This window comes from Otolemur garnettii, unplaced genomic scaffold (assembly GCF_000181295.1).
Source record: "Otolemur garnettii isolate 467f Iridium unplaced genomic scaffold, OtoGar3 scaffold00074, whole genome shotgun sequence".
In the NCBI taxonomy this organism is placed as follows: domain Eukaryota; kingdom Metazoa; phylum Chordata; class Mammalia; order Primates; family Galagidae; genus Otolemur; species Otolemur garnettii.
The window spans coordinates 2001620-2014218 of record NW_003852469.1 but is presented as its reverse complement, the minus strand read 5'-3'; the positions used below and the strand labels follow the sequence as shown (position 1 = coordinate 2014218).

The following is a 12599-nucleotide window of genomic DNA, read 5'->3' as shown; positions in this document are numbered from 1 at the left end:
GTCCCAAAAAAAAAAAAAAAAAGGATGAAGGGCCATGTGATGGCTGTTTTCTAGTTCTGTCCCTCTTATTTGTCTCTGGCCCTGATTGTTTCAATGGACTTTTAAAGATATGGTTAATATTAGAAGGGCTTTGACATAGAAGATAGAATATCACTGTTATGTCTATAAGTAAACTGAGGGTGCTCCTTAGGCCTTTATAGATTAATAAAAGACAGTTGCTCTGCTTGGAGAAGGCTTTCACATTTCTTTCATCTCTGCCATCACCCTTTTGTTTAAAAACGAAAAAAGAAGGAACTATTGAATTGTTTTGTTTGTTGTTGAGCCATTTGGCACATAGATGCTCTTAAGTAGGAGATAAGACAATTAGGTTCAGAGTATGTTAGTGTAATATCATCCTCTTTCCTTCTGAAAGAATAAGCTTTCTTCTAAAAAGCAGGCCTTTCCCACTCACTGCCCAGTAATTTAACTTAGTGATGAAGGAAAACACATTGTAAGTAGTGGGAAGAAATGTCTGGCAGTGGCGAGGTGTAAATATCTCTTTGAAAGAGATAGTTCACAGGCACAGAAGCAAATTAAACATCATTTAAATAGCGCAGTCTCTGCCTCATCTAAATGCTCACCAAGATGCAAAAAGGGGAGTTCTGGGCTGCAGTTTTTATGGAGTTCAGTGTTACTGAAATGAAAGTGCTTCAAGGACGTTTCTATTTGTTACCAGCTTATGGTTCTCATCTCTTGTAAATTATTTTGCCACTTCTCATTTTAATTCTTTGCTGTCTCTGTCTAGCCAGAAGATGATTTGGTTTCTCTCTGAAAGTCTTCCCTGACGACTTAGCTGCCAGCGTCCTTTGTCTGTACAGTGCAGTGCCCTTAGGATTGATCACTGTGCTGTTGCTGCCTGTAGATTTCTGTCTGCATTTCTTTCCTGTTTTTGTCTTAGAAAATGGCTGGGGCTATAAACATAGAGAATACAAGTATGTTTTGAGCTCTAGAGTTACATTTCAGAAACAGGTCCCTCTTAAAGTTCAGCCAAGTTCTTCTACAATTTAACTACCTGGTAACAGTAGAAATATTTATTCCTTCAAATAATCTGAACTCCTGGAAGATGAATAATAAGTAGTGTATACTGTTCCCAGGGCTGTCTGAAGTGTGTTTTATTACAATGCCAAAGTGACTTTTGAGTCTCTTCTTTCCTCTGTGTCTCTAGGCCTAAGTCTGTGTCAGGCCCTTTCCGCAGCCATCAGCTCGGCTGCCCAACTGGCTTCTTCCTCTACTATCATGAGAGGTGTTGCCCTACACAAAAAAGTTTCATCATAGAATATCCTTGCTTTGAATTATGGCTCCCAGTTGCCTAAAAAGTTAACTCCATACTTTAAAAAATCTAAACCCAACCTTTTTCCTCTTGTTTGATCCCCAGCTACTCCATCTCCTGTACGATACGTTCTAGCCACACTGAACATCTTCCCATTCCCCGAACATCGCGAGCTCTTTCGGGATGTCATTGTTTTGAATGCGTTTCCTCCGTCTTGCTCTCTTTCACTGAACCCACCCGCTCTGCCCCCAAAACTCTCAACCTTCCTTCTAGACTGCACAAGTCTCCTTTGTTTCTTTACACACCTGTATCTCCTGGTGACTTTGGTTCATCTTTACCACCATTTAGCCAGTTGTTAGGCGTCTGATATAAACTAGGACTTAACATTTTGGGGGCGATTAAAATGAATAATTATGTCGTTAAAGTCATTATAGCTATTTTCCAGTTTCATTGGTAGCCCATTTATATATAATTCAAAAATAAAGATATTTAGCTGTATCTTAAGGTAAAAATCATTGACTAGAGAAGGTATTATGTAATATGATGAGAACCCAACTGTCTTTCTCCTGAAAGAGATATTCTGGGCTTCACGAAAAGCCTTAACTGAAATTCCTGTTTTGTTTGATCACATGGATACTTAACTGAGTATTTTATTATGTGTCAACCAAATGTCTTGGGCTTAGATACCATCCACTGTGAGTAGTTAGATAGAAGCTGTAGTTAATTTCCTCTTTGATGGTTCCTTTTTTCTGAGTAATTGCCTTTTTCACAGAGCACATATAAAAAAGGACTCGGGATTTCACTTGACATTAAATTCAGGTATGTCCATAATGTGATGTGGTCCTAGAGTGGCCATATCATTTACTGTCCAACATGAGATGCTTTAGGGGCCGTAACACGGGGTTTGTTAATAATCCACGATAACAGCACTATCCCAGGACAACCAGGGCATGTCCCATGTGCAACCCCTGTAGTCCCATCACATCATGACTGTCCATGTCGTATCCAAGTACATTTTAGGTTATATGCCTTTGTGTTTTTGTCTTTACTGTTAACTTTGCCCTTTCTTTCCCAATAACCCAGAGCCTGTGTATCCCTCAGAAGTCTGACCAGTTCAGTGAGATTTCCCAGATCAGCCCTGTCTTTACAGATACCTCTTTATTCTGAATTTATTTAACATATTGTTTATATACTTAATTAGCAGCCTGATGCATTCCGGCTTGTCACAATTATATTAATGTTTATTGTTTTGACTCTTTGTATTTAATATAAGGGCCCATATTTTGAATTACACGTATTCTTCAAGTACAGTACCTTATTCATAGTCATGTGATACATAGTTGTTGGTTATTTTATTTCTTAGCCAGCTTTATCTTTCCTAAAAACTTTCCCCTTACATCAATATTGTGTGTTTGTCCTTGCAAAAAAGTTTTAACAGTTTTGCAGTGAAAAATTTAAATTTTTATATTTTAAACTTAAATTAACATTTTTTAAAACATGGAAACATTGTAGAAATAGAAAAAGGAATTGGTGCTCATAGTGCTCAGTATACATCTCCAGCTGTAGTAGCCCATTTCAATGAAAATTAATATTTTGAATAGGCCTGCATTTCTTGATTATGAAAATAATAGGTATTTAACAGAGAAGAAAGGATTAATTAGTTGGTGAGGCTTAGAGATTTAAAACTATTTGAATGATTCTTATTTTCTTATTATGAGCCTTTAATTTGGAAAAAGTTACTGATTTTTTTCACTGTTTTTTTTAATGTAGCTAGATCCTAAAAATATAGATTAAAAATTAATTTTAAAACTTTTAAACTCAATACAAAGAATCATACAAACCATGAATAATTGCAGATTCTAATTTAGCTTCCAAAAATAGTATGGTTTTATTCTATTAGTCACTAGAACAGCAGTCACATCCTAATATTTTCTAGATTGTCCTAATACACTTTCCAAACATAAATAAAATTGTATTAATCATTAAACTAGTTCTTAATTATTTTAATTTTTTTTGAGAGAGAGAAAATCTCACTACCTGGTTAGAGTGCTATGGTGTCATAGCTCATAGAAACCTCAAACTCCTGGGCTTAGTGATCCTCTTAGCCTCTTGAGTAGCTGGGACTACAGGTGCCTGCCATAATACCTAGCTAGTTTTTCTATTTTTAGTAGAGACGGGTCTTGATCTTGCTCAGGCTGGTCTTGAACTCCTGAGCTTAGTCTACCAGCCTGGGCCTGCCAGCGTGCTAGGATTATAGGCATGAGCCACTGAACCTGGCCTATTTTAATGTTTCTTAAAAGGAAACATAAAAATAGTATGTGTTCATTTCAGAAATTCAGTACAGAAGTACATAACGCAGAATGTAAAAATTAGTCTTAATTGTTGCCAGTATTTCCCCACCCCACCCCCAGCCTTCTCACTCCTCAGAGATAATCATTTCTAACACTTTGGTATATCCTTCAAGACCCGTTTTGCAGTATCTCTGTACCCTGGTGTCAGTAGCTTTTTACTGTGGTATCCATGTCTTTGAGAGGCCCCACGCTGGTCAGTAGTGACTGTGCCCATCATTGAGTTTGCCAGCACTGTCATTAGTGAGCTGTGCTTGTGAGGATGAGTCATAGTAGGAGAGAGATGTATGCAGTGATAAGGATAATACAAGATGAAGCAGATGTAAGGGAGGAACAGATTCACAGAGTGAAAACATACCTTTGACTGGCCAAGAGGTGAGATTTGAATTACACCCTGAAAGATGTCTGGATAAGATCTGCACTTACCTGCGGGGGCAGGTAAAAAGCAGATACACTGGCAGAAGAAGGGCAGAGATAGAAGGGGTCTGTAGGCTACTCCGTAAGAGCGTGCGTATGTGGGAGTAGCGGCAGAGAAAGATGTGAAGGTGCTGGAGGAGGACTCTGAACATTTCTGTAATGAACCTGTGAAAATTTTTGAACAGGACACTGACTAGAGATGTGTTTTAGGAATATTAATCAGGTATTAAAGGGGGTAGAGTATCCGTCACAGGCTTTGCAGTCATTTGGATAGAAAATTATCATAATGAGGTGTGCTAGATCTGTAGGTTTTCGTAACTGCCATATTCTATTAAATCTGAGAAGGCCTTGATTGTAAGACACACCTTATTTTATATGCCAATGAGGGTAAAGAAACACTGGCAACTAATTTTAAGACATTACTAAATTATAAAATGAATTCTGATTTCAGAGATCAGAATAATGAAGAAATATGCAAGATGAAATCAGTGAAGTAGCCAGTAGACAGTCTAATACATCCTCACTCAATTCAAGGTGGGGGGAAGGGGGAATGATGGGTTGGGGAAAGGGGAGGAGGGAGGAGGATGGGGGTGTTCCCACTTAATGGGCACAATATTAGGGTTTATGGCACACCTCTTGAGGGCAGGACACAATTCTAAGGGGGACTTTACCTAACAAATGCAAACATCATAACCTAATTCTTTGTACCCTCAATTAACCTGAAAACAATTTTAAAAAAGTGAAATAGGTTCATCATACAGACTCAGGGAAAAGATGAGACTTGGTGATGAAGAAAGGAGAGAGTTGGGAAAATGGGGACATGAGGTCAAAGACAAAAGTGAACAAGTTGGCTTTGAAAAGGAGGTGAATGCATGCATCATCCTCTGCCATGAGACAAAAGAATGAATTGAGTAATGGCTCAGCAGTATGGAAGTCGAGGAGCTAAAAAGATTAACTCATATTAAATCTCCATCTTGGCAAAAGAGATGGTAAAGTTATCTGCAAAAAGAGTGACAGTGATAAGTTGAGGGCTTAGAAGCTAAGAGGTAGGTACGTGAGGCTTTCGGTGGGATAAAAAAGACAGTTGGTTAAAAAGAAGCAAAAGATGGGCTGGGCATGGTGGCTCATGCCTGTAATCCCAGCACTTGGGAGACTGAGGTGGGTGGATTGCCTGAACTCACAGGTTTGAGACCAGCCTGAGCCAGAGTGAGACCTTGTCTTTAAAAATAGGCAGGCTTTGAGGAGGGCCGCCTATAGTCCCAGCTACTCAGGAGGCTGAGGCAACAGAATCACTTGAGCCCAAGAGTTAAAGGTTGCTGTGAGTTGTGACACCTCAGCACTCTACTACAGGCAACAAAGTGAGATTCTGTCTCAAAACAAACAAAATAATTCCCATCAGAAATGAGGAGCCTGGTTAAGGTTGGAAAGTCCAGATTTATAAAGAAACCAATTGGCCCTATTTTATGACTTTGCCTAGGAATACTTGGTCCCCTGAGATGAGGATGGAAAAAAACAAATGGAAGGTGCTTTCTGCAGGGTAGGAGATTGGACAGGAACAGTGGAAAGACAAAAAGCTAAATAATCTGAGCTTCGCCTAAGGGGTGTTGTTGATGGAGTTCAGGCTAAGAAATGAGAAGTGAGGTCCAAAGAAGAGGGATACATCAATGGAGATTTCTTCATTTGTTTATGTTTGGCAGGGGTGGACGTTATTAAGAGATTAATTCTTTCTTTCTTTTTTTTTTTTTTTTGAGACAGTGCCTCAAGCTATCCCCCTGGGTAGAGTGCTGTGGCATTACGGCTCACAGCAACCTCCAACTCCTGGGCTCAAGCGAGTCTCCTGCCTCCGCCTCCCAAGTAGCTGGGACCACAGGCGCCCGCCACAGCACCTGGCTATTTTCGGTTGCAGCCATCATTGTTGTTTGGCGGGTCCGGGCTGGGGATTCGAACCCACCACCTTAGGTGTACGTGGCTGGCGCCTTAGCCCATTGAGCTATAGGCGCCGAGCCAAGAGATTAATTCTTTCTAAGGGAAGGAGTAGATAAACTGAAAGTTGATTGAAGAACTTGAGAGTTTATGATCAGGGATGTAGAATTCTGAGGGTTGAGCCTTGACAATATCAGAAAGTTATCTTTCTAAAGCAAAGATGGACATACATCTCTGTATATGTTTGAACCCTCTAGGTTCCCTGTTTAGTTCAGGATAGGCCTCAGATGAAGCTCTTCACAAACTGGGTCCTTCCTACCTTTGCAGGCTAATAACTCCTCATTTCTCTGTGTGAATCTCATGTTCTGAGTGCACTGAACTCTTCTCCGTGCTGAAAACCCTCAAGGTTTTTACCTCCCATTTTGCTTTTGCACATACTGTTCCCTTTGGTGTGAAATGCTCTTTGTCCTCTTCTCTGCCTTGCAACCTCCTGCCAAAACTCACACGGCTCCTACCAACAACCCTGAACACACCTTATGCTGTGCTCCCACGGTGCTCTGTCTCTAGGTTCTGTGGCATTTTAACACTGGTATTTTTTTATATGTCTCCAGTCTCCAGTAGTTCATGGACTCCTTGAAGTCGGAAACTATCTAATTATATTCTTCATCCACAGTTACAAGCACATATTAAATACTTCATATCTGCTTTTGGTGCTTTTTAAAAAAAATTTTGAGTAAATGAACTAATCCAGTACCTCTCAGATGTTACTGTGCATTCCAGTCACCTTGAGTTCTTGTCAAAATTCAGACTCTGATTTAGTAAATCTGAGGTGGTGTCTGATTCTACCAAGCTTCCAAGTGATAGCCATGCTGCTGGTGCACGGAGCTAGTCCAGCCTGCTTTGCCTAAGCAGACAGTAGGAATGGAACAAAGACAAAGGCCATGAGAAATGTGTAAGTGGAGCAGTTATACAGGTAGTGACTTGGAAAAGTTCTCAGTGTCAATACTGGAATCTCAGAGATGATAGGGTCATGCAAGAAAAGATGCCCGAACAAAACAGAAGACCACAGTGGAGGGTGGTAGTCGACAAGACTAGGAGGATACACCTGTGTGACGTATGTTCTAGAAAAGAAAAGGCTGTGAGGCGGGGGCAGCTGTGGTCATCAGGGCTGCAGTGAATGCACACCCTCTGAGGAGGAGAAGGCTCGAGACAGGGGGGGAATCGGGTTTGGGGGTGAGTCCTGAGAAGGGCTGGGGGCCTCCCGTGCTCACTCATGGTAGAATGGCATTTCCACCATTGCAAACAGGAGTGCTCAGGAAATAAGAAAGGTGGGATTGAAGGGGAAGGGAAGTCCCTGAAAAAATAAGTAGTAGGATTTGACAAGGGAGCTTTTTCTGATACGAAGTTTCCAGGTTCAAATCATGAAAATCCTTTCTTTTATTAAACGCATGGTGACAGGAGTGTACTAATAAGCAGGGTGTTCTCACACCCAGTTTGGCAGGTCTGATAATCTGAAGGACACATTCAGCAAACCTAATTTTTTTTTAAAGTACTAAAGTCAGCCGGTACAGTGACTTAGACCTATAATCTCAGTACTTTGGGAGGCCAAGACTGGAGGATCCCTTGAGGCCAGGAATTTGAGACCAAACTGAGCAACATAGTGAGACTGTCATCTCTACTCCCAAAATACAAAAATTAGCTGGGCATGGCGGCACACACCTGTAGTCCCCACTACTCACAAGGCTGAGGCAGGTGGATCACTTGAGCCCAGGGGTTTGAGGTTGCTTTGAGCTATAATGATGCCACTACACTCTAGGCTAGGCAACAGAGCAAGACCTTGTCTCTAAAAGAAAAGAAAAAAAAAAGTAAGATAAAGAAAATGTTTAAATGTCTTCCCACTAAGTTGCTTCCCCCACAGTCAGTAATCGGCATGTATAACCTGATGTGTGCTTGTCCAGCTTTCATCTGTGCAGACTCACATACACACAGGAATTCTAACAATTTGTGGATATGACCCCTCAAAGTATAGTCTGGGGATTTTAAATTCTATAGCAGTATTCTCACACAGATATTATTCTGCAGATTATTTTTTTCACTTAGAAATATGTCATAAACATCTCTCTAGGTCAATGGATAGAGCTCTAATTTACTTTTTCCTAACTTATTTTGAAATAGCTGTGTATAAATATAGATGTTTCTTAATTTGTTCTGTTCTCTTCTTGATGGACAATGGGGTAATTTCCAATTTTTACTACTCCAAACAACATGACAATAAAAGAAAAAAGTCCTATTGCTCCCAATGCCTACGTAACTCCGTAACTTGGATCATTTATACAGGAATAACCTTCATGTCAGTGGTCACATGTAGCTATTTAGATAAATTAGTTAAATAAAATCAAAAGTCCATTCCTTAAATTAGCCATGTGTGATTAGTGGCTACCACATTGGATAGCATAGATAAGACTGTTTCTATTCTTGCAGAAAATTCCATTGGTCATCCTGGACTAAATGCTTTATTGTTACATCTTAGAGAAGAATATATTCTTCAGTGAGTTAGTGTTTTAATGAGAGCGCATTTAAGAAACTAAGAATTCTGTGTCTTGTTGGTTATGTCTGCAGTTACTTCAATGAGAATCAATACCCAGATGAAGCAAAGAGAGAAGAGATTGCAAATGCCTGCAATGCAGTTATACAGAAGCCAGGTGAGGTAACCAGCACAGCTCTGCCCTGTGGCGCAGGTCTCAGTAACAGATCAGCATTCAGCCTCACACTGTCTCAGCTTGGTGCTCTGCTCAGTCTGTGCCATCCTTCTGCAGGTGGCCACTGCCCTATCCTGTTCAGACAGGTACTCCAGTGCCCACACTGGACAGTTTCCAGGGAATGACCCTGCATAAGATGAGAGACCTTGAAATTAGTATGTTTAAGTGTTTGGACTTCTTCTAAAAATTTAGCAGAAATATATCAATTCCAAAATAACTTTAAAGTTTGGAATATCTGAGCAAATTTTGTTAGTAAAAAGATTAAGTTGTTTTTTTTTTTTTTTTTTTTAAACAATGTGAAGTGTATAATTCTGTATTTCTTTTGGGGGAAAGAATTCTTTTTGGATTTGGCTTCTGTTTCCTTCCCACATCAAGATGACTTCTGCTTAGCTAGGAAAAACTTAGGGCAGTATCATTTGGAAGTCATTTTGTTCCTGTTCAAGTCAACAGAACTGCTTAAGTATTTCCTATGTTTTTCCTTCCATGTGCTAAAATATTTCACATTTTACAGATTTTGTTATCCTTAAAACCATTTTCAGTTAATATAATCCAACTGATTTCCACCTGACTGGCTTAAAGGCTACATATAAAAGTAGCATCATTTTATAACAATAAAACAGTAATTTATTCTCCCTCACCTTGAAGCCAGACTTCTGGCAATTTAGGCCTTACCTCTGCAGCTCCAACAAAACACATAAATACATAAATGAGAGGAATCTGAACCCTATCTCACACAAGCCAGAAGTCCCACCCTAAAGCCACACAGGAACTTGAACTCTGCCTGGAAAATATTTTACCCCTTAATCATCAAGGCCCTAACAAACTCTGCTTTCTGATTTCTCTACCCACTGTGGATTAAAAGCTGAAGAACAGAAAAGGGAATGAGAGAAAGGAATAGTACAGGTGGGTCCTAATTGGCAGGCCTGGTGCTGTCCATAAGAAATCCACTTTGACTTTCAAAGAGGACAAATCTGAATTGCAGCCTGAATTGTGGAGTGTATTCCAGCATAGTTAAACAATAATCCAGGGTCATAGTGGCTGTTAGCCCTCGAGAAAATATGTATATTATTCTCTGTCTTGAGACAGCAGGAAACTAGTTAATATAAAGACTTAAAAATGTAAGTATGGTAAATTTCTGTTATCTAGAAACTTCATAAAAATAACTTACTCTTCTAGAATGATGCTAATCGATGAAGGCTACACAAAACTGTCACATAAACTTTGATCTGACACCCTAGGCGACTGACTTTATGGAATTCTTTAGCATGTGTTTGGCTTTCTGAATTGAAGCATACTGTGTCCTTAGTTGCTATTTGTGTATTCATTTATATGTTTGTTTAGTAATAACTGAATGTGTACATGGCACTAGGTAATACTAAAAAAATTCCCACTGTTAATTTGGCAAAAAAATGTAATCAAAAGCAACTTAAATAAAACAAAAATGTTATTTCTCAAAACTAATTCATTCTTGGATCCCAAATACAGATTATCTAAATTTTATTGCATCCATTCACAGGCAAAAAACTGTCAGATCTGGAACGAGTTACCTCCCTGAAAGTATATAATTGGTTTGCTAACAGACGGAAGGAGATCAAGAGGAGAGCCAACATCGGTAATGTATCAGCGCGGCTGCGTCCGCGTAGGAAGCACGGTAGCAGCTTTGTGTTTCTCTGACCAGTGACTTCAGTTTTACAAACTGCAAGGCCACATGACCCTGATTTGTAAGCCTGACAAGAATCACTCATGCTTTTCTTCATTGTTTTGTTGTTGTTGTTTTTGAGACAGAGCCTCAAGCACCCTTGGGTAGAGTTAGGTGGCATCACAGCTCACAGTAACCTCCAACTCCTGGGCTCAAGCGAGTCTCCTGCCTCAGCCTCCCAAATAGCTGGGACTACAGGCGCCTGCTACAATGCCCTGCTATTTTTTGGTTGCAGCCGTCGTCGTTTGGCTGGCCCGGGCTGGATTTGAACCCGCCACCTTAGGTGTATGTGGCTGGCGCCTTAGCTACTTGAGCCACAGGCACCAAGCCTCTTCATTGTATTTTTAATAGCCCTTAGTTAGTATTATTTATACTATTGTAACAGTAACACTATTACTATTTATAAAACTCATTGTCTTTAAAGTTCTAGAATAAAGAATCAGACACGGCCCCTGTACATTTTACGCCTGTACTACATATTAAAGATACTTGTAGGGTCTTGTGAGAAGGAATGTCATACCCTAAGCTTCTTAGTTATTACAGGGCTGTGACTTAGATATTAGAAATAACTGATTAATATTAATAATTTGAAATGAGAGATTTAAAACAAGGAACAAGGAGCACTTAAGAAATCTGGACTGTGTGTGGTGGCTCATGCCTCTGTAATCCTAGCTCTCTGGGAGGCCAAGGCAGAAGGAGCGCTTGAGCTCAGGAGTTCAAGACTAGACTGAGCAACAAAGCCCATCTCTACTAAAAACAGAAAAGTAGCTGGGTGCAGTGGTGCACACCTATAGCCCCAGCTACTCAGGAGGCTGAGGCAGGAGGATTGTTTGAACCCAGGAATTTGGGGTTACAGTGAGTTAGCATGATGCCCTACAGTCTAGCCAAGGCAACAAAGTAAGACTTGTCTCAAGGAAAACAAAAAACTGAATTCTTGATTGAGTCATTTCACAATTTTTACATGTATCCAAATGTTACATTATAGACTATTATTATATACAATTTTTGTTTGTCAATTAGACCTTAATAAAGCTGGGAGGAAACAAGAAAATGCCAGAACTGGTCTGGGGGGAACTATGAACATAACTAACAAAGAAATAAAAAGATGTTTTTCCCATTCAAAACTGTAGCAAAAAATAAGAAATTTAAATTCACGAGATGGGAGGAGTTGATGTCGAGCTTTTAAAATTGCATTTCATTTTTAAATATAGTTCCTATTTATCATTATAGCTCTCATATGCTTTATTAGAACCCAAAGACAGGAGGGCTGTTTATAGTTAGCAAGCATTTTTGAAGTACCTAACAGTTAACATCTTAAACTTAACATGCATAGTAGCAGACCCTCCAGAATGGCACATGTATGCCTCTCCTGACCTCTGTGCAGCTGAATTTTAGCTTTTTACAGTTTAAAAGAAATGTAGAGGAATGTAGGTTCTTATTTAATTACATTCTGATTTCCTTAGCACTAAAATTAATCTAGTGTTCTAGCCATTATGATAAGGTAACAGATAATTTAGGGATCTATTTGCTTTTTTCGAAGAAGCAGCAATCCTGGAGAGTCATGGGATAGATGTACAGAGTCCAGGCGGCCATTCCAACAGCGATGATGTTGACGGGAACGACTACTCTGAGCAGGTGAGGAGCTGGGCAGCAGGCTCAGGCTCTTGCTGATTGAGCAGTGGGACAGTGTGACAGCTCAGTTCTGGGGGTGTGGCTGTCCGGGGTGGGGGAGGGGAACCATTAATGTCCCTCCACTCTGCTCATGTATCTAGTTAGATTTTCATGTAATTTGAAAGGAATGTGGTAAGATTCAGTTGTCCTGTTGAATTTGTGAGAAACCGTTCTTCACCCACATGGATTTATTGTCATACAACAGGATACTTGGCAAGTACGCAATGGGGAGGAGGAGGAGGGAAGAAGTTCAGAGGGAGGCAGAGAAGCAGAGAAGGTAGAAGAAGAGAGGAGGATCTGACCCAAACAAGCAAGTTACACCATTCACCACACACACTCAGTGTTTGAGAAATACTAGGGGCCGTCGCGCAGGGCCCAGTGGAAGCCCCCACCCACTCCAGCCCCATTGCAGTAGGAGTCCTCGTGCCCAATGGAGTGGTTTTTACAGTCTCTCTGGCACATTGACACTCGCA

General features: G+C 40.2%; 1 protein-coding gene across 6 annotated transcripts in view; it reads left to right on the top strand.

Annotated features, from left to right (window-relative positions):
* HMBOX1 (homeobox containing 1) overlaps positions 1-12599 on the top strand; it is a 152627-nt gene that overhangs the window by 125885 nt on the left and 14143 nt on the right. Inside the window, exons 7-10 of one of the 6 annotated variants that reach the window (XM_023515586.1) lie at positions 8617-8699; positions 10273-10368; positions 12002-12090; positions 12332-12403. In XM_023515586.1, the coding sequence (XP_023371354.1) occupies positions 8617-8699; positions 10273-10368; positions 12002-12090; positions 12332-12403 (340 nt within the window). Of the gene's footprint in view, positions 1-8616; positions 8700-10272; positions 10369-11995; positions 12091-12331; positions 12589-12599 lie in introns of those variants that run through there. The other 5 variants (XM_023515585.1, XM_023515584.1, XM_023515583.1 and 2 more) reach the window with 5 other exon arrangements.